Source organism: Ornithorhynchus anatinus, chromosome 6 (genome assembly GCF_004115215.2).
Source record: "Ornithorhynchus anatinus isolate Pmale09 chromosome 6, mOrnAna1.pri.v4, whole genome shotgun sequence".
Taxonomy (NCBI): Eukaryota; Metazoa; Chordata; class Mammalia; order Monotremata; family Ornithorhynchidae; genus Ornithorhynchus; species Ornithorhynchus anatinus.
The window spans coordinates 14,814,529-14,841,427 of record NC_041733.1 but is presented as its reverse complement, the minus strand read 5'-3'; the positions used below and the strand labels follow the sequence as shown (position 1 = coordinate 14,841,427).

Here is a 26,899-nt window from a genome sequence, read left to right as displayed (position 1 = left end):
CAGCAGCTAACACATAGCACTTAACTTTCATTCATTCAGTGGTATTATTATCGCCATCGTTCTCGTCTGTCCGTCTCCCCCGATCAGACCGTAAGCCCGTCAAACGGCAGGGACCGTCTCTATCTGTTGCCGACTTGTTCACTCCAAGCGCTTAGTACCGTGCTCTGCACATAGTAAGCGCTCAGTAAATACTAACGAATGAATGCAGAGCACTGTACTAAACGCTTGGAATGTCCAAATCGGTAACAGATAGAGACAGTCCCTGAATTATTATTATTAAAATGGGTGACTCGGGTCAAGTTGTTTAACCTCTCTAGGCCTCAGGTGTCCTCATCTGTAAAATGGGGACAAGGACTGTGGCCAATCTCATCATAATAATGGTGATATCTGTTAAGCATTGTATTTACCGAAAGCTCATTGTGCGCAGGGCACTGAACTAAGTGCTTGGGAGAGTACTGTACAACAATAAACAGACACATTCCCTGCCCACAACAAACCTACGGTCCAGAGGGGATTCCAAACTCCGTGCCAAGCACTGCACTAATCAGTGGGGTAGGTATAAGATAATCAGGTCAGACACAGTCTCTTTCCTCCTAGGGCTCACAGTCTAAGGCGTAGGGAGAACAGGGATTAGATTGATAATGTTAATAATGATATCGGTATTTGTTAAGCGCTTACCATGGGCTGAGCACTGTTCTAAGCACTGGGGTAGACACGGGGGAATCAGGTTGTCCCACGTGGGGCTCACAGCCTTAATCTCCACTGTACAGATGAGGGAACCGAGGCACCGAGAAGTTAAGTGACTTGCCCGAAGTCACACAGCTGACAAGTGGCGGATCCGGGATTCGAACCCATGAGCTCTGACTTCAAAGCCCGTGCTCTTTCCACTGAGCCAACGCTGCTTCCCAATTAGAATGGGATTAGAACCCAAATCCTCCATTCCCATTCCCAAGGTCTTTGTGTTAGGCCACAGGGCGTCTCATAAGTGTGAATCTTCCCTCGTGCTGAGCATTGAGTAAACACTTTTGAAATACCGTCACGATAAAATATTAAAACCGAGGAGCCCAGTGGAGTCCCGTCAGTGCCATTTTTTTCTCTGCTTCACTGAAGGAAGCTGATGAGCGCCCAGATATACATTAGAGCAATGGAGCACCCACCGGTGGGGGTTATGAAAATCCAGAGCCCACCAGACTTATCAGAACTCCCTGATTTATGACTTAGTTTGAAACTGTCGGGCTCCGGTGTCTCTCTGGGCAAAAACCTTGCATAATAATGACAATAATAATGATGGTATTTGTTAAGCGCTTACTATGTGCCGAGCACTGTTCTGAACCCTGGGGTAGGTACAAGTTAATCGGGTTGTCCCACATGAGGCTCACAGTCTTAATCTCCATTTTCCAGATGAGGTAACCGAGGCACAGAGAAGTTAAGTGACCGGCCCAAAGTCACACAGCTGACAAGCGGCGGAGCCGGGATTAGAACCCGTGACCTCTGACTGCCTAGCCCGTGCTCTTTCCCCTAAGTCAGTACTATATAGCTAGAGGGACTACAGTAATGATTGTGGAATTTATTAAGCACTTATGATGTGCCGAGCACTGTACTAAGCGCTGGAGTAGATAGAAGATTAGTCGGACATACTTTCTGTCCCGTGCTGAGTTCCCGGTCTAAGAAAGAGGGAGAGCAGAGAAGTGTTGTCTGCCTCCACCGTTTAGACTGTGAGCCTGTCGTTGGGCAGGGATTGTCTCTATCGGTTGCCAAATTGTACATTCCAAGTGCTTAGTACAGTGCTCGGCACTTACTAAGCGCTCAATAAATACGATTGAATGAATGAATCAATTTATGAATTCATGAATGAAGTGAAGTGAGTAGCCCACATCTCCAAGTGGCAAAGACGGGATTAATAATGTTGACATTTGTTAAGCGCTTACTATGTGCCGAGCGCCGTTCTAGGCGCTGGGATAGATACGGGGCCAGCAGGTTGTCCCACGTGACGCTCACAGTTAATCCCCATTTTACGGATGAGGGAACTGAGGCCCAGAGAAGTCGGGGAAGCAGCGTGGCTCAGTGGAAAGAGCCCGGGCTTCGGAGTCAGAGGTCATGAGTTCGACTCCCGGCTCTGCCGCTTGTCGGCTGTGTGACCGTGGGCAAGTCACTTCGTTTCTCCGTGCCTCAGTTAACTCATCTGTAAAATGGGGATTAAGATCGTGAGCCTCCCGTGGGACAACCTGATGACCCTGCATCTCCCCCAGCGCTTAGAACGGTGCTCGGCACATAGTAAGCGCTTAACAGATACCAACGTTATTATTATTAAGTGACTCGCCCACGGTCACGCGGCTGACAAGTGGCAGAGCCGGGATTCGAACCCCTGAACTCTGACTCCCAAGCCCGGGCTCTTGCCACTGAGCCGCGCTGCTTCTCTAGAATACAGCTCTCCTCATACATTAGAATCTCCTCATTCCCAGATGGGTTTGCTTTCTACAAGGCCACATTGCTCCTCAGCAGCATCCCCGTGTGACTGGGGTGGTCCCCCATACCCCAGAATTTGGGTCGCAGATTCGAGAGCTTCACACTGTGGCACCGCTAGGCAACAGAGAACAATGACTCTTCCCACCTTCGCGGCCTTAATAATAATAATAATAATAATAATAATAATGTTGGTATTTGTTAAGCGCTTACTATGTGCCGAGCACCGTTCTAAGCGCTGGGGTAGACACAGGGGAATCAGGTTGTCCCCCGTGGGGCTCACGGTCTTAATCCCCATTTTACAGATGAGGGAACTGAGGCACCGAGACGAGAAGCGACTCGCCCAAAGTCACACAGCCGACCAGCGGCCGAGCCGGGATTCGAACCCACGACCTCTGACTCCAAAGCCCGTGCTCTTTCCACTGAGCCACGCTGTTAAAACATCGAAGGCCCATCTCCTCCAAGAGGCCTTCCCTGACTAAGCCCCCGTTTCCTCTCCTCCCGCTCCCTTCTGCGTCTCCCTGACTTGCCCCCTTGGTCGCCGCTGAGCGTCACAGCCTTTATGTACATTTCCGTAATTAATTTATTTTCGTTAATGTCCGTCTCCTCCTCTAGACTGTAGATTTGTTGTGGGCAGGGAACGTGTCTGTTATACTGTTGTGTTGTAATCATAATAATAGTGGTACTTGTTAGGCAATTAATATGTGCCAAGCATTGTTCCGAGAGCTGTGGTAGATACAGGTTAATCAGGTCGCGCACAGTCCATGTTCCACATGGGGCTCACACACAGCGTGGCTCGGTGGAAAGAGCACGGGCTCTGGAGTCAGAGGGCATGGGTTCGAATCCCGGCTCGGCCGCTGGTCGGCTGTGTGACGGTGGGCGAGTCGCTTCACTTCTCTGCGCCTCCGTTCCCTCGTCTGTAAAATGGGGATGAAGACCGTGAGCCCCGCGTGGGACAAGCTGATTCCCCTGTGTCTACCCCAGCGCTTAGAACAGTGCTCGGCACATAGTAAGCGCTTAACAAATAGCAACATTGCCAATCCCCATTGTACCGATGAGGTAACTGAGGTCCAGAGGAGTTTGGCGACCCGCCCGAGGTCCCACAGCAGACATGTGACGGAACCGGGGTTAGGACCCAGTTCCTCTTGACTCCCAGGACCATGCTCTTTCCACTAGGCAGTGCTCTGTACAGTGCTCTGCACACAGTAGACACGCAATAAATGAGACCGATTACTGGATTATCCCCTCTTCTAGACTGTAAACCTGGTGTGAGCAGGGATTGTCTCTATTACCGACTTGTACTTTCTGAGTGTTTAGTACAGTGCCCTGCACATAGTAAGCGCTCAATAAATATGACAGTGAATGAATGAATGGATTGATTGATAGGGGAGAGACTCGGCCTCCGGCATTAATTCCAGCAATGCCAAAAACATATCCAGGGATTGCCTAGTCCCCTTCTGTCCTTCCCCCTCACCAGCATTATTATCCTGACCCTCCAACCCCAGGTTTACCCTCTCCCTTCCCTGGCTAGGTCCTCCCAGAGCTGCCTGGTCCTCGGAAATATTTCTAATAATAATAATCATAATTGTTAAGTGCTCATTATGGTCTAAGCACTGAGGTAGATACAAGACAATCAGTTTGAACACGGTCCCTGGTCACATGGGGCTCACAATCTTCCACCCCATTTTAGAGATGAGGTAACTGAGGCATAGGGAGGCGAAGCAACTCGCTCAAGGTCACACAGCGGACATAATAATGATAATTATGGGTTTTTGTTAAGCGCTTACTACGTGCCTTCCTCCCCATTTTACAGATGAGGTAACTGAGGCATAGGCAGGCGAAGCAACTCGCTCAAGGTCACACAGCGGACATAATAATGATAATTATGGGTTTTTGTTAAGCGCTTACTACGCGCCTTCCTCCCCATTTTACAGATGAGGTAACTGAGGCATAGGGAGGCGAAGCAACTCGCTCAAGGTCACACAGCGGACATAATAATGATAATTATGGTTTCTGTTAAGCGCTTACTACGTGCCGGGCGCCATACTAAGCCCCGGGGTGGATACGAGCAAATCAGACGTGCGGCAGAGCCGGGAAATAACTCCCAGACCCGTGCTCTTTCCGGTAGCCCACGCCGCTTTCTACAGCTTTCTGTCCTGGGGAGGGCAGAGACACAGACACGGACACGGATGGACTCCTCATCAGCAGCCCCTGCCTGGTTCCACCCGGCGTCCGCCGACATCGGCCGGAGGTGCCCTTGCCCGCTCAGGACCACCCCCTCACCTCGAGGGACAACCACGCTGATTGGGGAAGGCCAGGCGGCCTCCATGAAATCCCAGAGAATCGGGTGGAACAGATGCTTGGCCGGCTCCAGCTGGCGCAGACTGGAGATCCACAGGGACATGGGACGGTCCTGGGCTTGTTTCTTGGTACTGGAAGAAAATCACAAGGACGGATCAGATGGAATTCTGCGTCTGTTTCTCCCAGATAAGCGGGAGCAGCAAGGAAGGGAAGAGAAACGGGTTACACCAAAGAGAGATCAGTCTCCGCTTTTAGGTTTCAGCGAGAAGAGGCAAGGAGGCCACGTACTCGGAGTAGCCCAGGTCGGGATCACGGAGGCCTTTAGCCCGGCGGAGCTTGAGGAGACCGGTCCGAGAGACCAAGGTCTTGACCGTCATTTTACAGATGAGGTACCTGAGGCCCAGAGGAGTGAAATGACTTGCCTAAGATCCCGTGGCAGAGCCGGGGCAACTCCCCGACAACCCTCCCTGCTTTTCCCGCTGCACAATAGGCTTCTGTGCCAGAAATGGTGGTCTCGGGGATTCCCAGGAGTCCAGAGCGCGAATTGTGTCGCCGGTCCTTGGATCACCGTCTGGCCAAGGCGCCCTGTTGAGGCCTGATAGGAGCTCTTGGTGGCCATTTTGAATCGGCCAAAAACACCTTCTGATCGTCGCCTGCCCCACAGTCGAAGGAGAGGCGGTGCAGAGAAACTCCCGCCCCCACGGAAAACTTACTTGTAAGCCTTCTCCACTGCATCGGGTCGATTGCAAGCTGCCACCAGCACGTACACGGTGTCTGTGGGAATGCCACAGGCTCCTCCATTTTTCATGATTTCTGCATAAGGAAAATGAGAACAGAGGCAGAGAAGGTGGGGCCGCCTCGAGGAGGAAAAAGACAGAGGCCCAGAGGGGCAGAGGGACCGGCAGAATGTCACACGGCGACTCGAGGGTAGAAATGGGTTCGGAATCCAGAGCCCCTGTGACTCTGGAAGCTCCTCGGGGGCAGGAACTGGGTTTTCTTCTGAGTCCGCTTCCTTTAAAACTGTCAGTCTTTATGGGCGGGGATGGTATCTGCCAACTCTATGGTACTGTACTTTCCCAAGTGCTCAGTACAGTGTCCCGCACACGGTAAGCGTTCAGTAAATACCACTAAAGGATTGATTCCGTTGTACTCTCCCGAGCGGTTTATACAGCGCTCTGCACAGAGTAGGTGCTCACTAAATAAAACTGAGGGTTTGCTTGCTATCCTAGCCACTCAGCAGCATTCATTCATTCAGTCGTATTTATTGAGCGCTTACTGTGTGAAGAGCACTGTACCGAGCACTCGGGAGAGTACCTCAAGACGATAAGCAGACACATTCCCCGACCACAACGAGCTTACAGTCTGGAGAGCTTTCAGGCGCACCTTTCACAGGGTCCCCGGGATATTCCTTACCTGCAATTTGCTTTACCGAAGAAGCCTTCCTGGCGGGGAGATGGGGACATCTGTTTTTCCCTCCCTGAATGCCGCTGAGCTTCAGGAAAGGGCTCCCCAGGGGAAGCCGGGGGCTTTCAAAGGTGCCGTTGAACAGAGCGGACGTGAAGCAGTAGAAGCTCACCACCCCGAAGATGATAGCGACGGCAGTGTCGTAGCCAACCGGCGTGGCGTCGATGGCGTCCAAGAGGAAGCTGATAAGGACGAGCTCAAAGGTGAGGGAGTAAAAAAACCAGGCGACGCTCAGGAAGAGCGAGCTGAAGACGATGAAGCAGTTCAAGACCATGATCGCCACGATGCCCACGGCCAGGTGGAAACCCCGGGCGGTGCCGCAGATGCCACCGTACCTGGTCAAGCCCCAGATGATCCACACGATCCCGTAAAGAACGAAGGCACTGCTCTCCAGCGTCTTGCCTCTGGAGAAGGCCACAAAGCCAGGGATGAGCTGCAGAATCCCTCCGGCCACCACGACCCAAGGCAGGATGACAGTGGCAAGGGGGGCCTGTGGATCCACAGCCTTAGCGATGGCAAAAGAGGCAAGGAGGCCGCACCCGTAGCCCAGCCCCTCCGCATCTGCGTACTTGGAGTAGCCCAGGTCGGGATGGCGGAGGTCTTTAGCCCGGCGGAGCTTGAAGAGAGCGGTTCGAGAGAACAAGGTCTTGACCGTCCCCTCCCCCGTTGGGATTCTGAAGCCCGCTTTGGCGTTGTGAGAGTAAACCAGGGTCATGGAGGCCGAGGCCACGAACACGGCCACGTCGACTCCCTGAGGACCCCCTCCGAAGAAGCCGCGGGGATGACAGGCCAACGCGACGCAGTAGGCGGTAAAGAAGAGCGAGTACAGGCCATCGAGAAGACTCTTCCCCGTGGCGAAGAGCGCCAGGACGGAGAAGAGGAAAGCAAACACCACCAACAGTGGCACGGGGAAAACCGGTTCCTCCGTCTGCCAAGTCCTGTACAGGAGAGAATAGCCTCCGGCGAACTTCAGGACCGAGGCGAACCCGAAGAACACGGCAGCCGGAGGGTCGAAAGAGCGGTAGGAGAAAACGCAAACCCCGAGTTGGTAAACACCCGCCACCCAGAGCCAGGGCACCTGGCCCACAGACAGATCGTCGCTCACTCCTAGAAGTCTACACCCGAAGACGCTGGCGGAAATCATGTTGGAGATCAGGCCGACGACCGCCGAGTCGTTCACGTTCCCGCCGTGGCTTTGACCCCGGCCTCCGGATTGACTTTTGGGGACCTGGGTCCCGGGAAGTATAACCCTCCCACCGGTGAGAAAGTCAAGGACCCTCCCTATCCCGAAGTAGAGCCCAACGAGGCAGACGATCAGATGGTTGCCGGCCGTGGCCGAGGAGCCGAAAGCGACGTCGTAGAGCCCGGCGATGTCGTGGGCGCAGGCAAGTGAGATGGCACAGGACATAACGGCCGGGGGAACGTCCTTCTGCAGAAACCCGACCACCCCCAGGATGAAGAGCGCCAGGCTGAAGGCTGCCAACCCTGGAACGGTGGTGTTTCGGAAATCATCGGCCTTGGGCAGCACCCCTTGCCCCCGCAAGATGCAGTTGAGTCCATAGCTACACCACAGCATGGAGATGGCCAGGCAGAGGGAGACGAACAACGGTGTACTTTTCCGACTTCTCCGAACCCCTGTAGAGAGAGGGTGAAAATAAAAAAACCGGGGGGACGTTATGCGAAGAGAAGACGTAATACTAATGGTATTGGTTAAGAGCTTACTGTGTGCCGGGCAGTGTACTAAGCGCTGGGGTGGATACAAGCAGATCGAGCTGGACACATTCCCTCTCCCATGCGGGTCTTGCAGTCTCATTCCCCTCTGTAGGGATGAGGCAACTGAGGCGCAGAGAAGTGAAGTGAGTTGCCCAAGGTCACGCAGCGGACGAGCGGTGGAGCTGGGATTAGAACCCATGACCTTCTGATTTCCAGGTCTGTGCTCTATCCACCATGCCACCCTGCTTCCCGTAATATTCCACGGCTTAGAACAGCGCTTAGCACATAGTAAGCACTTAACAAATACCATTCTTCTTATTATTATCAATTATGTTTTTATTATTATATTATCATTGCTTAATTATATGAGAGACCCATGTGGGACAAGGGGTTACATCCAATCTGATGAGCTTCTATCTACTCCAGCTGCCCGTTATTGCTGCCTTGAGGAGCTTGGGCCCAGGTGCCGACTGGGTTAATCATAATAATAATAATTGTAATATTTGTCCAGTGCTTACCAAGAGCCAGGCACTACACTAAGCACTGGGTAGAAGCAGCGTGGCTCAGTGGAAAGAGCCCGGGCTTGGGAGTCGGAGGTCATGGGTTCGACTCCCGGCTCTGCCGCTTGTCAACTGGGTGACTGTGGGCAAGTCACTTCACTTCTCTGTGCCTGAATTACCTCATCTGTAAAATGGGGATTAACTGGGCGCCTCACGTGGGACAGCCTCATTACCCTATATCTACCCCACTGCTTAGAACAGTGCCCTGCACATAGTAAGCGCTTAACAAATACCGACATTGTTATTAGATGCAAGATAATCAGGGTGGACACCGTTCCCTGTCCCACTCGGTGCTCACAGACTAAAGTAAGAGAGAGAGCAGGTATTTAATCCTCATTTTACAGATGAGAAAACCGAGAGGCAGAGAGAAATTGAGTGAGCAGCTCAAAGTCACAAACAGCACGGGCTAGCGGACGGAGCACGGGCCTGGGAGTCAGAGGGCCCCGGGTTCTAATTCTGGCCGCCCCACTTGTCTGCTACGTGATCGTGTGACACGGGCAAGTCACTTCGCTTTACCTCAGTTACCTCATCTGTAAAATGGAGATTAAGACCGTGAGCCCCATCTTGAACAAGGACCGTGTCCCACCCGATTAGCTTGTATTTGCCCCCGAGTTTAGAACACTGCCCGGCTCGTAGTAAGTGCTTAACAAATACCACATTTACAAAAAAAAACAAAACACAAAACCAAAAAGCCTGGCAGAGCTGGTTTTAGAACTTAAATCCCCTGATTCCCAGGCCAGAGTACTTTCCAGTCCATGAAGATTATTGCTTTAATTGTTGGTGTAGAGTAAGGAAAGAGAGGTGAAACCATTTTAAATAATTATAATAATCATTCTGGCATTTGTTAAGCACTTACTATGTGCCAGGCACCGTACTAAGCACTGGCGTGGATACAAGCAAGTCGGGTTGGGCACAGTCTCTATACCTTGTGGGTCCCACAGTCTCAATCCCCATTTTACAGAGGAGGGAACTGAGGCACCAAGAAGTGAAGTAATAACGTTGGTATTTGTTAAGCGCTTACTATGTGCTGAACACTGTTCCAAGCGCTGGGGGAGATACAGGGTAATCAGGTTGTCCCACGTGAGGTTCACAGTCTTCATCCCCATTTTACAGATGAGGGAACTGAGGCACAGAGAAGTGAAGTGACTTGCCCACAGTCACACAGCTGACAAGTGGCAGAGCCGGGATTAGAACCCATGATCTTCTGACTCCCAGGCCCGTGCTTGTAATAATAACGGGAGTTTTTATTAACCTACGTTCTAGGCACTGAGGCGGACACGATATGATCGGCTACAGTCCCTATGTCACAAGGGGCTCACATTGGAAATTGAGGCACCAAGAAGTTGTAGGGAGTCACCCAAACTCGCACAGCAGACAAATGGTGGAGGTGGGATTCGAATTCAGGTCTTCTGATTTCCAGTCCCATGCTCTTCTCACTAGGCCGCAACAACCTCCTTCTATCTATCCGTTTTCCCAACCTTTTAACCGTTTCCAATCTCTCCTCACCCGTTCCCATACTTACCCGCGATGGTAGTGACGTAACTGAAGACAGTAAACACCCAGAGCTTAGAACAGTGCTCAGCGCTTACAGCGGTGCCTGGCACATAGTAAGCGCTGAAAAATACCAACGTTATTATCATTTTATTACAAATAGGCTCAAAAAGTATAATTCCTCGTGACTTTTACCTTCCTGGCTTACCTACAGCTTGATTTCTCTTAGGTGGAGATTGAGTGTTTTAGCCCCAGACTTGTAGATCAGTTTTTTTATCTATGTTTTCCCCACAAGTGGAAAATGCCTTTAAAAAGCAAGTTCATTATGTGCAGGGAATGTGTCTGCTAATTCTGTGGCATAGTACTCTCCCAAGTGCTTAGTAAAGTGCTCTGCACATAATAAGCACTCAATAAATACCACTGATTGATTGATTAAAAAAGAATAATCCCGGTACTTTAGCCCATAGCATACTGCCCTTCCCCCTCTCCCTTCCCCTCCCCTCAGCACCGTACTCGTCCGCTCAACCGCATATATATTTTCATTACCCTATTTATTTTGTTAATGAGATGTACATCGCCTCGATTCTATTTATTTGCTATTGTTTTAATGAGATGTCCATCCCCTCGATTCCATTTATGGCCATTGTTCTCGTCCGTCCGTCTCCCCCGATTAGACCGTGAGCCCGTCAGAGGGCAGGGACCGTCTCCATCTGTTACCGATTTGTCCATTCCAAGCGCTTAGTACAGTGCTCTGCACCTAGTAAGTGCTCAATAAATACTACCGAATGAATGAACTGAACGAATGCCCTTTTGTGGAAGAAGTAGAGGATTGCACCAGAAAGGCTCTTCTATCTTTCGGAAATCATCACGGGATAGTGGGTAGAGCGTGGACCTGGGAGTCAGAAGGTCATGGGTTCTAATCCCGGCTACACCACTCGTCTGGTGTGTGCCCTCGGTCGAGTCACTTCGCTACTCCGTGCCTTGGTTACCTCATCTGGAAAACGGGGTTTGAGACCGTAAACCCCACATGGGAGAGGGGCAGTGTCCAACCCCATTTGCTTGTATCCATCCCCGTGCTTAGTATAGTTCCTGGGACGTAATAAGAGCTTAACGATAACACCCCCATTATTATCATTCTTTAACATAGTATTAAAAATGGGCCAGGTTAGATTTGGTCTCTGTGAGTCAAGGGGACAGAGGCTTGAAGGTTTAATCTATCAAAGCTCTTTCCTGGAATGAAAACATCTCATTTTAGATAGTGTACGTAGGGTGAGTAATCATTTGTCCGCAATCCTCGAGTGACCAGATTTAGCCTCGGCCATGAGCAACGGGACCAGATGTCCCAGTTGGGGCAGATGGTTATGAAATTTTGGCTGGCATTCGGCCACCTGAGTTTTGGCGGGCTTTACCCACTCCAGGCTTGGTTTCGGCTGAGGGGGCGGTGGTGCCGTTGACGGGTAGGGAACTCTATTTCTACCACATCACTTATGTCCTTATCCGTAATTGATCTATTTACATAAATGTCTATTTCCCCCTCTAATAATAATAAGGTTGGTATCTGTTAAGCGCTTACTACGTGCCGAGCACTGTTCTAAGCGCTGGGGGAGATACAGGGGAATCAGGTCGTCCCACGGGAGGCGCACGGTTAATCCCCATTTTCCAGATGAGGTCACTGAGGCCCAGAGAAGTGAAGCGACTCGCCCACGGTCACACAGCTGACAAGCGGCAGAGCCGGGAGTCGAACCCGTGACCTCTGACTCCGAAGCCCGGGCTCTTCCCCCTAAGCCACGCTGCTTCCCTCTAGACTGTAAGCTCACTTTGGGCAGGGAATGTCTCTACCGAGTGCCCAGGGTTTAATACAGTGTCTGCACGTAATAAGTGCTGAACGAATACCATCGTTATTATCATTCATTCACTCAATAGTATTTATTGAGCGCTTACTATGTGCAGAGCACTGTATTGAGCGCTTGGAATGTATAAATCGGCAACAGATAGAGACAGTCCCTGCCCCATGGCGGGCTTACAGTCTCTCCCAAATGCTTAGTACCGTAGTCTGCATACCCTACGTGCTCGATCAATATGATCGATGGATCGATTGCCACGGATAACGACCCCAGGTCAACCCCGGTGGCAACAGAGGCGGGGAAAGCTGGGACTACGGAGTCATTCAGTCAGTCAGTCATATTTATCGAGTGCTTACTGTGTGCAGAGCACTGTACTAAGTGCTTGAGAGAATGTAATACAACAGTCAACACACATTCCCTGCCTCAAATGAGAGTCATTCTCTACCCCTTCCTGGTCTCGCCCCTTACTGCTCATGTCGACTTCCAAATCCTCCACGGCCTTCAGATAACAGTCCACGGTCAGGGAGGAAATGATCTCGGATGTCAGTCCGCAACAGGGAACGTGGCAGTAGGAGAGGGTCGGGAGGGAAGGCCGGGTTACACCTTCCTGCTGCCGATCCCACTCAATCCATAAATGGATCGTATTTACTGAACGCTTACCGTGGGCAGAGCACTGTACTAAGCGGTGTACTAATAAGCAACAGCAAGTAGTAACAGACTAAGCGGTACCGAGAAGCAGCGTGGCTCAGTGGATAGAGCCCGGGTTTTGGAGTCGGGGGTCGTGGGTTCTAATCCCGGCTCTGCCCCTTGTCGTCGGCGTGACTTTGGACAAGTCACCAAACTTCTCGGTGCCTCGGTTACCTCATCTGTAAAATGGGGATTAAGACCGGGAGCCCCACGGCCGGGGGGGGGGGGGGGGGACAACCTGATAACTTTGGATCTATGCCAGCGCTTGGAACACTGCTTGGCGTATAGTCAGCGCTTAACAAATACCATCATTATTATTATTACTAAAGGATTGGAGGAGTACGATAAGAACAGAATTGGCAGACACGTTCCCTTCCCACAACGAGGTTACCGTTGCTAACGGTGAAACAGCTCTGGTGATGGGAGATAGAGAGAGGATGAAGCAAGAGAAGCAGCGTGGCTCAGTGGGAAGAGCACGGGCTTTGGAGTCAGAGGTCGTGAGTTCGAATCCCAGCTCTGCCACTTGTCTGCTGTGTGAGCTTGGGCAAGTCACTTCGCTTCTCTGGGCCTCAGTTCCCTCCTCTGTCAAATGGGGATTAAGACTGTGAGCCCCCCGGGGGACAACTTGATTCCCCTGTGTCTACCCCGGCGCTTAGAACAGTGCTCTGCACATAGTAAGCGCTTAACAAATACCAACATTATTAAATAGTGACACTTTTAGCCCATTTCTGCTTCCCACCTTCAGCCTGTTGTACCACTCTTGGCCCTATTCTTGTTTTCTCTTTGTTCTTTGGCGTTTGGTTTTTATTAGTAGTCGTTGAGCACTTACTACACGTCAAGCGCTCTAGTAAGCGCTGGGTTAGATACAAGATAATCGTGTTGGATACGGCCCATGTCCCGCACAGTGCTCGCGGGCTTAATCCCCATTTTACAGATGAGGGAACTGGAAAGCACAGAGGAAGTGAAATGACTTGCCTAAGGTCACACAGCAGACTAGTGGAGGAGTTGCGATGAGAGCCCGGGTCTTCCGCCTCCCAGTCCCAGGCTCTTTCCACTAGGCTTGGGACTAACAACTCCATGAGTAGTTAGTCCCATAGAGCCCCAAGAATGATTCAGCCACTCAGTACAGTGCTCAAGTACTTAGTACAGTGCTCTGCCCACTGTAAGTGGTTAATCAGGATGATTGATTTAATTCAGCCATCATCATTATCATCAACACTATTTTCATCACTTTTTTTATGGTATTTGTTCAGCTCTTACTATGTTCCAGGCATATATATACACTTATGGATATATGTATTTATCTATATTTCTATTCATATTGACACCCGTTTACTTGTTTTGATGTCTGTCTCCCCGCTTCCAGGCATTGTACGATATATACACCTATGGATATATGTATTTATCTATATTTCTATTCATATTGACGCCCGTTTACTTGTTTTGGTTTCTGTCTCCCCCCTTCTAAGCCCAGTGTGGGCGGGGATAGTCTCTCTGTATTGTTGAATTGTACTTTCCAAGCCCAGTGCTCTGAACACAGTAAGCACTCAATACATATGACTGAGTGAATGACAGAATGAATGCTGGGGTAGATTCAAGGAAATCAGGTTGGACAAAGTCCCTTCCCACATGGGACTCACTGTCTCAATCCCCATTTTACAGAAGAGGTAAGTGAGGCCCAGAGAAGTGAAGTGACTTGCCCAAGGTCACACAGCAGATAAGTGGTGGAACTGGGATTAGAGCCCTGGTCCTCCTGCCTCCCAGGCCCGTGCTCTATCCACTAGGCCTCACCGTTTATAACTAAATGGTGGTATTTGTTAAGCGCTCACTATGTGCAAAGCACTGTTCTAAGCGCCGGGGGATACAAGGAGATCAGGTTGTCCCACGTGGGGCTCGCAGCTTTAATCCCCATTTTACAGATGAGGTTACTGAGGCACAGAGAAGTGAAGTGACTTGCCCAAAGTCACCCAGCTGGCAGGCGGCGGAGCCGGGATTCGAACCGAGGTAGGTTTATCGGCAACCCACCTGGGTCCCAGAACTGTTCTACGTTCTTGGGAGCAAACACTCGGATGATAAGATTCCTGCCCTCCAGAAGTTTTAACTCCTATTGATTGCCCTCCCTTCTTTGGTAAAGATTTCCAGGATTAAAGAAAAAAATGTTGAATACAGTTGAAGGAAGAGACTTTGATTGGATCCTCGAAATGGGAATCGGAAACTCTCGTTGGAACTCCCAAGCAAGGGGAGCCATCGGGACTATTAGTAGTTCACGTGTACGTTCTGGCGGCCTGAAGAAGCCCAGCATAAAAACTACCCCCTCCTCACTGTCACGTTCAAAGAGGAAGGACAAGAGATTGAAGAGTCGCTGGCTTTATTTCCCTCTACTGGATGTAGATGAGTCACTTCATCTTGACTCAGAATGGCCAATCCTTTCTCTAACCTTTCCTTCCAACCACAAATATATTCCATGGTTTTCACCCTTCAACATCCTGTTATGTGCCCCCGCCGGAATTCTTGCAGAGCATTTCTTAATAGGCTCTAATGCCAGATGAAATAAACACGCCTCTTTTTTTTTGTTAGACGTTTCCATCCGAAGCATCCTCACGGCTGGCAAGGTTAGCATCTGACCGCGTTCTCCCGGCCAACCGGCCAGCGTGTCCTCAGATAGACCCGACTCTCCGAGCCAGAGGGCCCAAATCAAAACAGGAAGGAGGCGGCTGAGGTCGAGCTCAGTTTTAGACTTGCATCCGCCCACCGCCTTACCTGCATACGCCAGGAGAGCAGCTAAGACGACCAGGAGCACCCCGACGGCCGTGCTGGGGATCAGAGGGACCTCCCGGGTGAAAGTGTACGAATTCACAGTTAGGAGGAGGGATCCTGCCGAAAGGAAAAGGAAAATGTCAAATCTCACTGGAGCAGACGAGACGCTGGGAGAGTGAGAGAACACCAGTGAGTCTTTGAGATTTTCAGACAAACACTTCAAGATTTTGTTGATTCTCAAGTGTCCTCCATTTAGGAACTGACTGTTCTTTATAAGTCTGTAAACAAAACGGAGCCACGAGAATGTTTAAAAAACACGGTCTCGCAAACCTCCCTGACTCGAACCCCGTGTTAAACCGTACATCATTTTACACGCTCCTAAACCCACACGAGAGATGCCATTTATTCCTACCTGCCGAAATCCCCAGAAGGCCTACAGAATGATGTAGTGAATTTTCATCTCCTGATGTCATGGTTTTTCTGGAGATACCGGCTCCCACTTGAATTACCCCCTGTACCTTCTCTCTTTCTCCCTTTCTCGGCCCAGCTCTTTATATATTCATTCCTGCTCCCATGACAGTCTTCCCCAAAGTCTCCGCCCCTTTTCCCTTGCTGTCATTCTACGGCATTTTATTTCCCCGTTAAAGAAAGAGCAGAAAAGGGCAAGAGGTACAAAAAATTCCAACTATTCTCCTCCTTCTGTGCTGCTCTCACATTTTCTAATCTGGAGATTTAACTCACTCTTCAGCAATCACCATTAGATTCCCAAAATAGATTTGCTTGATTTACCTCTAATTATAAAGCTGAGTACCTCCCTAAGAATATTTCTAAAACACCTGAAATAAAATGAGAAAAAACCCCTAAACAATTCAGTACTTGGAAAGTTATGATATAATAATTGTGGTATTTTTAAAGCACTTACTAAATTCCAAGCCCTGGGGTAAAATACAATCAGAATAGACGCAGCCCCAGTCCCACATGGAGCTCACAGAGATTAAGGGAGAGAGAGAACAGGTATTTAATCCCCATTTTAAAGACGAGTAGATACAGAGAAGTTAAGTGATTTGCCTAAGATCACACATCTGATTAGAACCCAGACTCCTTCCACGAGGCGAAACTGCTTCTCCTTCAAAAAAACAAAAACATAACCTCAACAGTAGATAGGTGGTGCGGTGCAGAATAAATTATTTATTCTCCCTAGGTCTCAGTTTCCTCATCTGTCAAATGGGGACAATAATCCCTGCCCTGTCTGTGTTTTAGGAAGAATAATGGGAGAATCAAATCACCAACAGATTAAGCTAGAAAAGTGCCAAAGATACTTAAAATTATTAACTCCTAAACTTTAAGGAGACCATCTTCCTCTATGAAGGAACCTTGAAACGTCAGTAAAATGATTTTATGTTAGCATTTATCTATTCCCCCGGCATAAACTCATACCTCTCCTGGATGAGTTGTTTCCCTCTGGTGCCAAACTACAAGAGATTGTTAGTCTCCAAAAGACACTGAATGCAAATCACAAAATGTCTCCAAAAGGCATTGAATGCAAATCACAAAACGACTTTTTCCGTCCAAATAAATGTATAGATGCTGAGGAGAGGAATGAAAATATACACAAATGGGATGCTGTGAATTAATCAGGGAAGACTTTCTGGGAAAAGGTAGGATTTTAGGAAGGCTTCTGAGACAGGGAGAGCAGTGAACTGGGGGATTTGAGTAGGGAGATGGCGTTCCAGACTGGGGAATCAGAGTGAGGGAAGGAAAGTGCTGTACGTAAATTACATATCTGTAATTTATTTCTTTGTATTAATGTCTGTGTTCCCTCTAGACTGTAAACTCGTTGTGAGAAGGGAATTTTTCTGTTGTATTGTTATATTCTATTCTCTCAAGGACTTAGTACAATGCTCTGCACAAATTAAGCTCTCAAAACATACGATTGACTGCCTGACATTTAGAAGGTGGGTTTGAGGGGAGCAGAGGGAAGAAACTGTCTCTCCCTTGGATTCTGGGTCTTGCTTCCCAAGGCAAGCAAGCAGTCTCTCGGGGCCAGTTAGGAGAGCAGCATGGCAAATGGAAGCCAGTTGCAGGCCACACTACTTAATCGGGACACTGGTTAGTCTGGGCCCTGGCCTACAAAGATTCTCCCAGTATCCTGGTGGCCCGGGCCTTGCATTATGGCTGTTTAAGTAAATGTTTCCCTAATGATTCCCCCATATCCTTCGTGAGATGAGTAAAAGCATGTTTCAGTCTCTATTTCAAAGCTGGGCCTCATTTTCTCCATCTGTAAAATGGGGGCTAAAAACCAGTTCCCCCTCCCCTTAGACTATGAGTTCCAAGTGGATCAAGGACTGTTTTGTTGTACTGCATCTACCCCAATGCTTAGCACAGTGTTTAATACCAGTATGACCTTATCATTATTATTATCATTCTTGTTATCATTATTAACTGTCATCGAGCACCTGAAGGATTGTTCAAGTAAAGACAGTGATTAGTCCTGTCCCATCATCATAGAAAAAGAACTAAAGAAGATGAGCTTAAAATGCAAGGGACTATAGTGATATTATCTTGGATTTATATATTGCCTTTTGCATCGACAGTTTAGATAATATTAAATATGATGAAGAGATAATAAATTGTGTTAGGTGCAGGCTGGAATGTGCTACCAAGGTATGAGGAAGAATTCCTTCCCAGAAGTTTTCTTCACTGGAGAAATTTAGGTAAAGCCTGCAAGGAGACAGGGAGGGAATCGAACTAGACAGCTTCTGAAATTACCATCCAGCCTCACGATTCTCTGATTTTTTTAACCAGAATTCGCAAATCAGGGACAGTCCTCAGGAGTGGAAGCTCCTTGTGGGCAGGGAATGTGCTGACCAACTCTGTCATATTGTACTCCCCCCAGTAATTAGTACACTGTTCGGCATATAGTAAGCGCTTAATAAATACCATTGATTGATTGACCTACAGTCAGCTTAGTAACCTACAGTTGAGCAAGCCTTGAAGGGGGCATGGGTCCTTTGCCAGGGCTTGAGTATATTCGATTCACCATTCAGATGGGCACAGAACGTGACTAATAGTCTCCAATCTTCAGAAATCTCATTGAGAATTTCCTGAATTTCATTTAAGTCTTGACCAGGTTTATCAACGCAGCGACTGAATTGTTTAAAGAAGAGAAATCACATCTCCTCCCCCACTCGTTTTTACAAGTGGGGAATTATTCGGCCAAAAATTGCCCACTGTTTGAGAAAGAGTTAAATATCCCAAGGGGTGGGACAGGGAAGAGTAGGGAAGAGAATAAAATGTCCAAACTTTGAAGGTTGGGTTTTTCCCCTGCAGTTTGAACGAGGAAGTGGGAATGGAGCTTGGCATAGATTCACCCTTTTCGATCATACTTAAAATGAAACAGAACTGTAACGATGACAGTGCACAAATACAGATCACTAATTTCTAAAAAAGTTCGGGGCAGATTTCAGAAATCCATTAAGCTGCCTCTCCTAACCCAGAAAGGAACATGTCCCGGGTCCATCTCCTGTGAATTCAAGAAATACGGTCGACTGAAACTGGACACTTCTTGTCGGTAGCGAGCGGCAGCAGCCCCGCCTGTCAGGAGGAGGACGGTCTCACGCCTCTATAAAAAGCCTCCAACTTGGTGCGAAGAGAAACAGCCGCCACAGCAGAAGCACAGAGAACGAGCTTCTCCTCCGCGACCCCTCACCTGAATCATGGTCAAGAAAGTGGCTGTCATCTTGTCCGGCTGCGGAGTCTACGACGGCAGCGAAATCCACGAAGCCTCCGCTGTCCTAGTGCATCTCAGTAGAGATGGAGCACAGGTAAGAAGAGGGCTTGACGCTTCTGTCCCTCTCCATCCTCTTCTCTCTCTGCCATCGCCTAATGACCTCCCCCTTCTGGGAATCCGCTTGGGTCTCTGGGTACCTTGGTTCCATGAGACAAAAAAATGGGGTTTCTTCCCCTTCCCCAGATTTAACCCGGATTTGACTACAGCCAGGCACCTTTCCTCCCGTCACTGAAGATCTTGAATTTAATGCTACTGCACTTCATTCACCCATTCATTCAACTGTATTTATTGAGTACTTGCAGTGTGCAGAGCGCTGTACTAAGCACTTAGGAGAGTACAATAAAACAGTAAACAGATCGTTCCCTGTCCGCATTAGTGGACTTCATTCTCTGACTTGCAGACCTTCATTCACCATCTGCCCGGGAACCTTTCCAATTGAAAAGCCACTGTGAAATTAGAACTGTACTGTCTAAGGTACATTTTAAATGCATTTTAATATTCATAACCTACATATTCCTGAAAGATTTTAGCTACTGCCTTCAAGTTCCTAGACTAGAATTCTCCTGAGTTATTTTCTTGTACTGCTCTGGGCAACTTCTCTTACAAATGCTGTCTTGAAAATCCCACGCTCTGAACCGAGGTTCTGTTTCTCCGATTCTCTCTGTGCTGCATAAATTAAAAATTAGAACACTGACGGCTGAGGTCCCGAGTCCAAGCTTTCGATCAAAATTGACCAGGATCTGTCTGTCTCTCTCTCTCTCTCTATCTTTCCCCCTTCCTCACCTCTCTCTTCCTCTATCTCTTTTCCTCTATCTCTCTCCCTCTCTTGCTCTTTCTCTGCCCCTGTCTCTGCGTCTCTCTCCCTTTCTCTCCTCCTCTTCTTTCTTTTCCTCTCCTCATACTTATAATAATAACAGTAATAATAACTAAGGTATTTGTTAAGCGCTTACTATGTGCCGAGGACTGTTCTAAACACCGGGGTAGATAAAAGGTAATCGGGTTGTCCACCTGGGGCTCACGGTCTCGATCCCCATTTTACAGATGAGGGAAACGAGGCACAGAGAAGTTAAGAAGCTTGCCCAAGGTCACACAGCAGATAAGCGGCGCAGTCGGGACTAGAACCGACGTCCTCTGACCCCCAAGCCCGTGCTCTTTCCACTAAGCCGTGATATTTGTTAAGCACTCACTATGCTCCCGGCGCTATACTAAGCGCTGGGGTGGATACAAGCAGATCGGGTTGGACGGTCCCTGTCCCACAGTGGGGCTCACGGCCGTAGCCCGTTGTCGGGTAGGGATTGTCTCTACCTGTTGCCAAACTGTACTTCCCGAGGGCTTAGTACAGCGCTCCGCACGCAGCAAGCGCTCAATAAATACGATTGAATGAATTTTACAGATGAGGGAACTGAAGCCTAGAGAGGTGAGGTGACTTGCCCAAGGTCACACACTACACCAGCTCGTACGGCAGATTCTATCCCCGATTCGGGTAGAGAATCTGAGATCCCTCAAGAATTTGGCCAAAATAAACCTGAGGACTGATGATTGTCTGGCTTGGCATCATCCCTCAAAGCTCTTTCTTCGGTAGCCGCTGGGCCGACGGCAGCTCTAGCGTTATTAAAGGGAGCCCTCTGATGGGGAAAAAGAAATCTCTCCCTAAATCAAATTTAGCTTCCCAATTTCTCTTGGGACAAGAAGAGGAGAAACAAACGCATTCATTCATTCGATGGTATTTATTTAAGCGCTTACTGCGGGAAGGGCACTGGACTAAGCGATTGGGAAAATACAATGCAGCAGTAAAGAGGGACCATCCCGGCCCACGGGGAGCTCACAGTCTGGCTGGGGGGAGATAGATCTCAAGACAAATAAGAGACATCAATCTAAGTAAGTAAAATGACAGATATTTATATAAGAGAAGTAGCGTGGTTTAGTGGAAAGAACCCGGGCTTGGGAGTCAGAGGTTGTGGGTCCTAATCCCGACTCCGCCACTTGTCTGTTTTGTGACCTTGGGCAAGTGACTTAACTTCTCCGTGCCTCAGTCGCCTCATCTGTAAAAATGGGGATTAAAAAATGTGAGCCCCACATGGGACGATCTGATCACCCTGTATCTACCCCAGCGCTTAGGACAGTGCTCAGTACATAGTAAGCGCTTAAGTAGCGTGGCTCAGTGGAAAGAGCAGGGGCTTGGGAGTCAGAGGTCATAGGTTCGAATCCCAGCTCTGCCACTTGTCAGCTGTGTGACTGTGGGCAAGTCACTTCACTTCTCTGTGCCTCAGTGACCTCATCTGCAAAATGGGGATTAAGACTGTGAGCCCACGTGGGACATCCTGATTCCCCTGTGTCTACCCCAGCGCTTAGAACAGTGCTCGGCACATAGTAAGCGCTAAACAAATACCAACGTTAAGTAGCATAATTTGTTTTTTTTAAGAGAAGCAGCGTGGCTCAAGGGAAAGAGCCCGGGCTTGGGAGTCAGAGGTCATGGGTTCTAATCCCGGCTCCGCCACTTGTCAGCTGTGTGACTTTGGGCAAGTCCCTTAACTTCTTTGTGCCTCAGTTTCTTCATCTCTAAAATGGGGATTAAGACTGTGCGACCCACATGGGACAACCTGATCACCTTGTATCACCCCCCCCTCCCCCCGCAGCACTTAAAACAGTGCTTCGCAAATAGTAAGTGTTTAACAAATACCATCATCATTATTATTATAAGTTCTGGGGGGCAGTGGGGCTGGGGGGCAGAGCAAAAGGAGCAAGTCAGGGTGATGCAGAAGGGAGTGGGAGTGCTTAGAGCAGTGCTTGGCACATAGTAAGCGCTTAACAGATACCATAATTATGATGATTATTATTAGATGAGGAAAAGTGAGACTGTCTGCTGTGTGCCTTTGGGCAAGTTCATTTCACTTCTCTGTGCCTCAGTTACCTCATGTGGAAAATGGGGATTAAGACTGTGAGCCCCATGAAGACAGGGACTGTTTCTGATAGGATTTCCTCGAACCTACGTAGCTCAGTGCTTAGAAGAGTGCTTGGTGCATCATAAGCATTTAACGTAGACCGTAATTATTATCATTATTATTATTAGATGAGGAAAAGTGGGACGGTCTACTGTATGTTCTTGGGCAAGTTCATTTCACTTTTCTGTGCTTCAGTTACGTCATCCGGAAATTGGGAATTAGGTCTGTGAGCCCCATGAGGACAGGGATTGTGTCCGATCTGATTTCCTTGAGCCTACCTTAGTGCTTAGAACAGTGCTTGGCACATAGTTAGCACTTAAATACTACAATTAACGTTATTATCAGCGGTGTTATCTTTAGCGGACCAGTAGCCCTTTGAGCTTACCTCTCAGGGAGCGAAGCAGACCTGGCATGTGTGTTTGAAGTAACTGGGACTTCCTCCCCTCCCTCAAATCAGGTGGCGTTCTTTGCCCCAAACGTCACCCAGATGCATGTCATCGATCACACCAAGGGGCAGCCCTCAGACGAGAAGCGCAACGTGCTGGTGGAGAGTGCCAGGATCGCGAGGGGCGACATCCAGGACTTGGACCAGCTCAAGGTCGGTGAACTGGATGCCCTGATCATACCAGGTAAGACCCTAGGAATGCCCCCAAGGTAACCTTCGCCCCTCAATCCCTGGGAAGCCAGAAAAGCCCTCCTCGCCCTCGAATCGAGAAAACCCCATGGTTGGATCTGGTTGTTCATTCATTCATTCATTCATTCATTCAATAGTATTTATTGAGCGCTTACTATGTGCAGAGCACTGTACTGAGCGCTCGGGATGAGCAAGTCGGCAACAGATAGAGACGGTCCCTGCCGTTTGACGGGCTTACGGTCTGATCGGGGGCGACGGACGGACGAGAACAGTTGCTGAGCAGCTACAGGGTGATGGCCTCAAAACGACTATCTTCCTCTGTGAAAAAGTGCACGAGACTTTGGCAGGAAGCATGAGAAGCAGCGTGGCCCAGTGGAGAGAGCGTAGGCCTGGGATTCAGAAGGACCTGGGTTCTAATCCTGGCTCCACCACATGATAATAATAATGATGGTATTTAAGAGCTTACTCTGTGCCAAGCACTACTCTAAGCCCTGGGATGGATACAAAGTAATCAGGTTGTCCCATGTGGGACTCACAGTCTTCACTCCCATTTTACAGATGAGGGAACTGAGGCACAGAGAAGCGAAGTGACTTGCCCAAGGTCACACAGCAGACAAGTGGCAGAGCCGGGATTAGAACCCACGTCCTCCGTCCTCTGACTCCCAAATCTGTACTCTAGCCACTAGGCCATGCTGCTTCTAATCTGCTATATGACCTTGGGCAAGTCACTTCACTTCTCTGGGACTCAGGTACCTCATCTGTAAAATGGGGGTGAAGACTGTGAGCCCTCGTGGGACAAGGACTGTGTCCAACCTGATTAGCTTGTATCTGCCCCAGCATTTATTACAGTGCCTGGCACACAGCAAGTGCTTTAAAAATACCATAAAAAAAAGGAAGCACAAATAGACAGGACTTCTTAACTTTCACTGGAGAGTTGACAGCTGCAGCAGCTACATTATTTACTGAACACCACTATCGACAGAGCACTGTTCTAGGTGTCGAGAATGTCACAAGAAAAAGTATAAAACAAAGCCCCTTCCCTTTAGAGAGTTACTAATACCCACTGAGCACTGTGATACTCGCCCCACCCCCTCTGAACTTCTGTACGTAGCTTCATTCTGTGTAGCTTCCCCTACCTAATAATAATAATAATGTTGGTATTTGTTAAGCGCTTACTATGTGCCGAGCACTGTTCTAAGCGCTGGGGTAGATACAGGGTCATCGGGTTGTCCTACGTGAGGCTCACAGTCTTCATCCCCATTTTCCAGATGAGGTAACTGAGGCACAGAGAAGTGAAGTGACTTGCCCACAGTCACACAGCTGACAAGTGGCCGAGCCGGGATTCGAACCCATGACCTCTGAGTCCCAAGCCCAGGCTCTGATTTTCATGTCTGTCTCTCCTGCTAGATTGTAAGATCCGTGAGGGGAGGGATCTCATCCACTTAGAACGGCGTTCTACATTCAGCAAGTGCTTACTAAGTGCCACTGATTGATTAATTATAGTCTGACGGGGAACGCAAGCACACATAGGTTAAGCAAATATACAGCAGTTAAGAGAAAGTGAAAATAGACAGTTATAGAACACAAATGAGCATCAAGTAAATAATAGTAATGACATTTATTGAGCACTTGCTGAATACAATCCATTTGACTAAGCACTTGGGAAAATATAACAGAAGAATCAGACATGTTCCTTGCACATGAAAAATTTGCCCTCTGAAGGACTTGGAATATTCATTTTAGTATCCATCAGTTACTGGGTTTTGTGATGTTTTTTAAACAGTATCTGAGAAGCGCTCACTAAATGCCAGGCACTGTACTAAGTGCTGGGGTAGATACAAGTTACTCGGGTTCTACAGAATCCATGACCCCCATTTTAATCCCCATTTTACAGATGAGGGAACTGAGGCCCACTGAAATGAAGTGACTTGCCCAGGGTCACAGAGCAGACGAGTGGCGGAGCAGGAATTAGAACCCAGGTCCTTCATGACTTCCAGGCCTGTACTTTATCCACTAGGCCACACTGCTTCTTAGGGTTTTTTCTTAACAAATCTGAATTCCCGCCACTCTTTCTCCTTTCCTTGTTCTGTAATCCAGGTGGCTTTGGTGTGGCTAAGAACCTTTCCACGTGGGCCGAGAATGGCAAGAACTGCACAGTCTCCAAAGCGGTAGAAGACACAATCAAAGCATTTCACGCTGCCAAGAAGCCCATAGGCCTCTGTTGCATCTCTCCGATTCTGGCAGCTAAAATCTTGCCAGGTTGTGAGGTGACAGTCGGGCAAGACCAAGAATGCGAGAGGTAAGTCATAATAATAATAATGCTCATGTTTATCAAGTGCTTACTATGTGCCAGGCACTATACTAAGCGCTGGGGCGGGAACAAGCAAATCGGGTTGGACACAGTCCCTGTCCCACGCGGGGCTCACGGTCTCAATCCCCATTTTACAGATGAGGAAACTGAGGCCAAGAGAAGTGAAGTGACTAACCCAAGGTCACATGGCAGACAGGGATTAGAACCCAAGAACCCATTAGGACCAACAAGTCACGGGAGGGCCGGGCCTCGACGGGGTCAGAGCGACGCATGGTAGCTGAGCGGTCTCGTACCCTTGTCGGACTTCAGGGAGAAATAGGACGTTTACGTCGTCTCCGCACTGAACGCAGTCTGTAGAGCTGAACCCCAGGTAATCTTTAACGCCAGATATTGCACGTGGAACAAAGGAAGGCAAAAGGGAGCCGAGATGAGAGTAAATGTCTGTCAGTGCTTTCGGGAAGGGTGCTGTAGCAGCTCTCCAGGAAATAGCCTCCACGTCAATCAGTCGATCGATCCACGATATATATTTAACGCTTACTTTGTGCAGACCACTGTACTGAGAGCTTCAGAGAGTACAGAGTTGGTAGACACAGTAAATAGAGTGGCCATAAATGCCATCATTTTTAGGACTAGTGGGAAGCTGGCAACGAAAGATTTCAAGTTCTGATCGAATGGGAGGGTGCATCATTTGTGTCCAAACGCCATGTAAATGCCTCGAAAGGCAAATAGTCAAACCTACTAGATTCTAAAGCTCCTTGTGAGCAGGGAAAACGACTACCAATTCCGTTTACATGGTTCTCCCTCAAAGCCCTCAGTACAGTGCTCTTCACACAGTAATTCCTCAATAAATACATCCTATAGATTGATAGAATCTACGTAACGGCCCTTCACTAATTTTCCGTCTGCCACGATCACCCAACTCACCCAACCCCTCATTTCTTCAGATGGCCCCACGCCAAGACGGCCGATGCCGTCAAAGAACTCGGCTGCAAGCACATCAACAGAAATGTCAACGAAATCCATCTGGATGCCCGGTACAAGCTGGTAACGTCCTGTGCCTACATGTGTAACGCCCCTGCCCACGAGGTCTATGACGGAATTGGAAAGCTGGTCAGAGAGGTGCTACGGCTTGCCCGAGTACACCCCTGAACTGCAGTGCATGCTGGCAAGCGAGACACGGCTAGTCCGGCCTCTAAATGAACAGATATGGGCCTGGGATGTCTGAATAATGGTCGGTGCGCTCCAAAACCTCCGATCGGGGGGCTTAATTTTCCCTTAGAACTAGTCTGTTCCTCGCTAGGGTCATGGAAGCGGCTAAGAAGCAAATACCCTAGGATCAGCGAAGATCTACATAAGCCTCACGGATTGCTATTGTCTCCGTCCCCAGACTCTCTCTCTCCCAAACCAGCTGACGACAGGATGAAAGCATCGACAGATATTGCAACAGTGGCTTACCTAGCCCTTAAATGCCATGCTAAACCCAGATTTGATCATTTCCATTGGTAAATGCCAATCTTCCTTAGAAGCCACTGGTATAAGAGGTCTAATATCCTTCAGGGAACAATTTGCGTCTCACCCCGGCTTTACGGTTTTAAATATTTATTGTAAGGCTTTCTTCCCTCTCCGACACAAACCGTCACACATCACGAACTCTGATCCAGTTCCAGAAAACAGATGAAGACAGCCTTGGCTTGTTCCCCGTAGTTATGCTGAGGAAGAGACACGCTAAATCAGCTCTGACTATTATAAATCAATTGCGGTCGACTCACTTAATGCTTCATTTTCAAACGGGCCCTTTGATCCTTAGCCTACTTAGGATGTCAGGGAAAGCGTCTGCGAGGATTGACGTCCCAGGAGATCCAGCAACACCGATTCAAGACGTTGCTCTTCACCATGAGAAGTATGACTGATTCTGAATAAAGCTACGGTCGATTGATTCGGA

The 26,899-nt window shown here is 48.8% G+C and overlaps 2 protein-coding genes across 3 annotated transcripts in view; one reads left to right on the top strand and one right to left on the bottom strand.

The window, feature by feature from the left end:
* The window catches only part of LOC100084527, a 24,635-nt gene extending 8,749 nt beyond the window's left edge, over positions 1–15,886 (bottom strand). The window contains exons 1-5 of the mRNA XM_007671582.2: positions 15,693–15,886; positions 15,284–15,397; positions 6,178–7,863; positions 5,478–5,577; positions 4,747–4,895 (exon numbers count right to left, since the gene is read on the bottom strand). Of these exons, the coding sequence (XP_007669772.2) occupies positions 4,747–4,895; positions 5,478–5,577; positions 6,178–7,863; positions 15,284–15,397; positions 15,693–15,753 (2,110 nt within the window). The 5' untranslated portion in view covers positions 15,754–15,886. The remainder of the gene's footprint in view (positions 1–4,746; positions 4,896–5,477; positions 5,578–6,177; positions 7,864–15,283; positions 15,398–15,692) is intronic.
* LOC100081056 (ES1 protein homolog, mitochondrial-like) lies at positions 15,386–26,899 on the top strand. 2 transcript variants are annotated; one of them, XM_001513618.4, is made up of 5 exons: positions 15,386–15,469; positions 18,778–19,104; positions 22,470–22,641; positions 24,744–24,945; positions 25,902–26,899. In XM_001513618.4, the coding sequence occupies exons 2-5, from the start codon at positions 18,997–18,999 to the stop codon at positions 26,104–26,106; spliced, it is 687 nt and encodes a 228-aa protein (XP_001513668.1). In that variant the 5' UTR covers positions 15,386–15,469; positions 18,778–18,996; the 3' UTR covers positions 26,107–26,899. The 2 variants fall into 2 exon arrangements, with proteins under 2 accessions (XP_001513668.1, XP_039768353.1); XM_039912419.1 differs by lacking the exon at positions 15,386–15,469 and having other exon boundaries at positions 18,621–19,104.

Coding starts and splice junctions, on each gene's coding strand:
- LOC100081056 (XM_001513618.4), top strand. CDS start 18,997: ATGGTCAAGAAAGTGGCTGTCATCTTGTCCGGCTGCGGAGTCTACGAC. Junction 19,105..22,469: donor TCAGTAGAGATGGAGCACAG/GTAAGAAGAGGG, acceptor CCCTCAAATCAG/GTGGCGTTCTTTGCCCCAAA. Junction 22,642..24,743: donor GGATGCCCTGATCATACCAG/GTAAGACCCTAG, acceptor TCTGTAATCCAG/GTGGCTTTGGTGTGGCTAAG.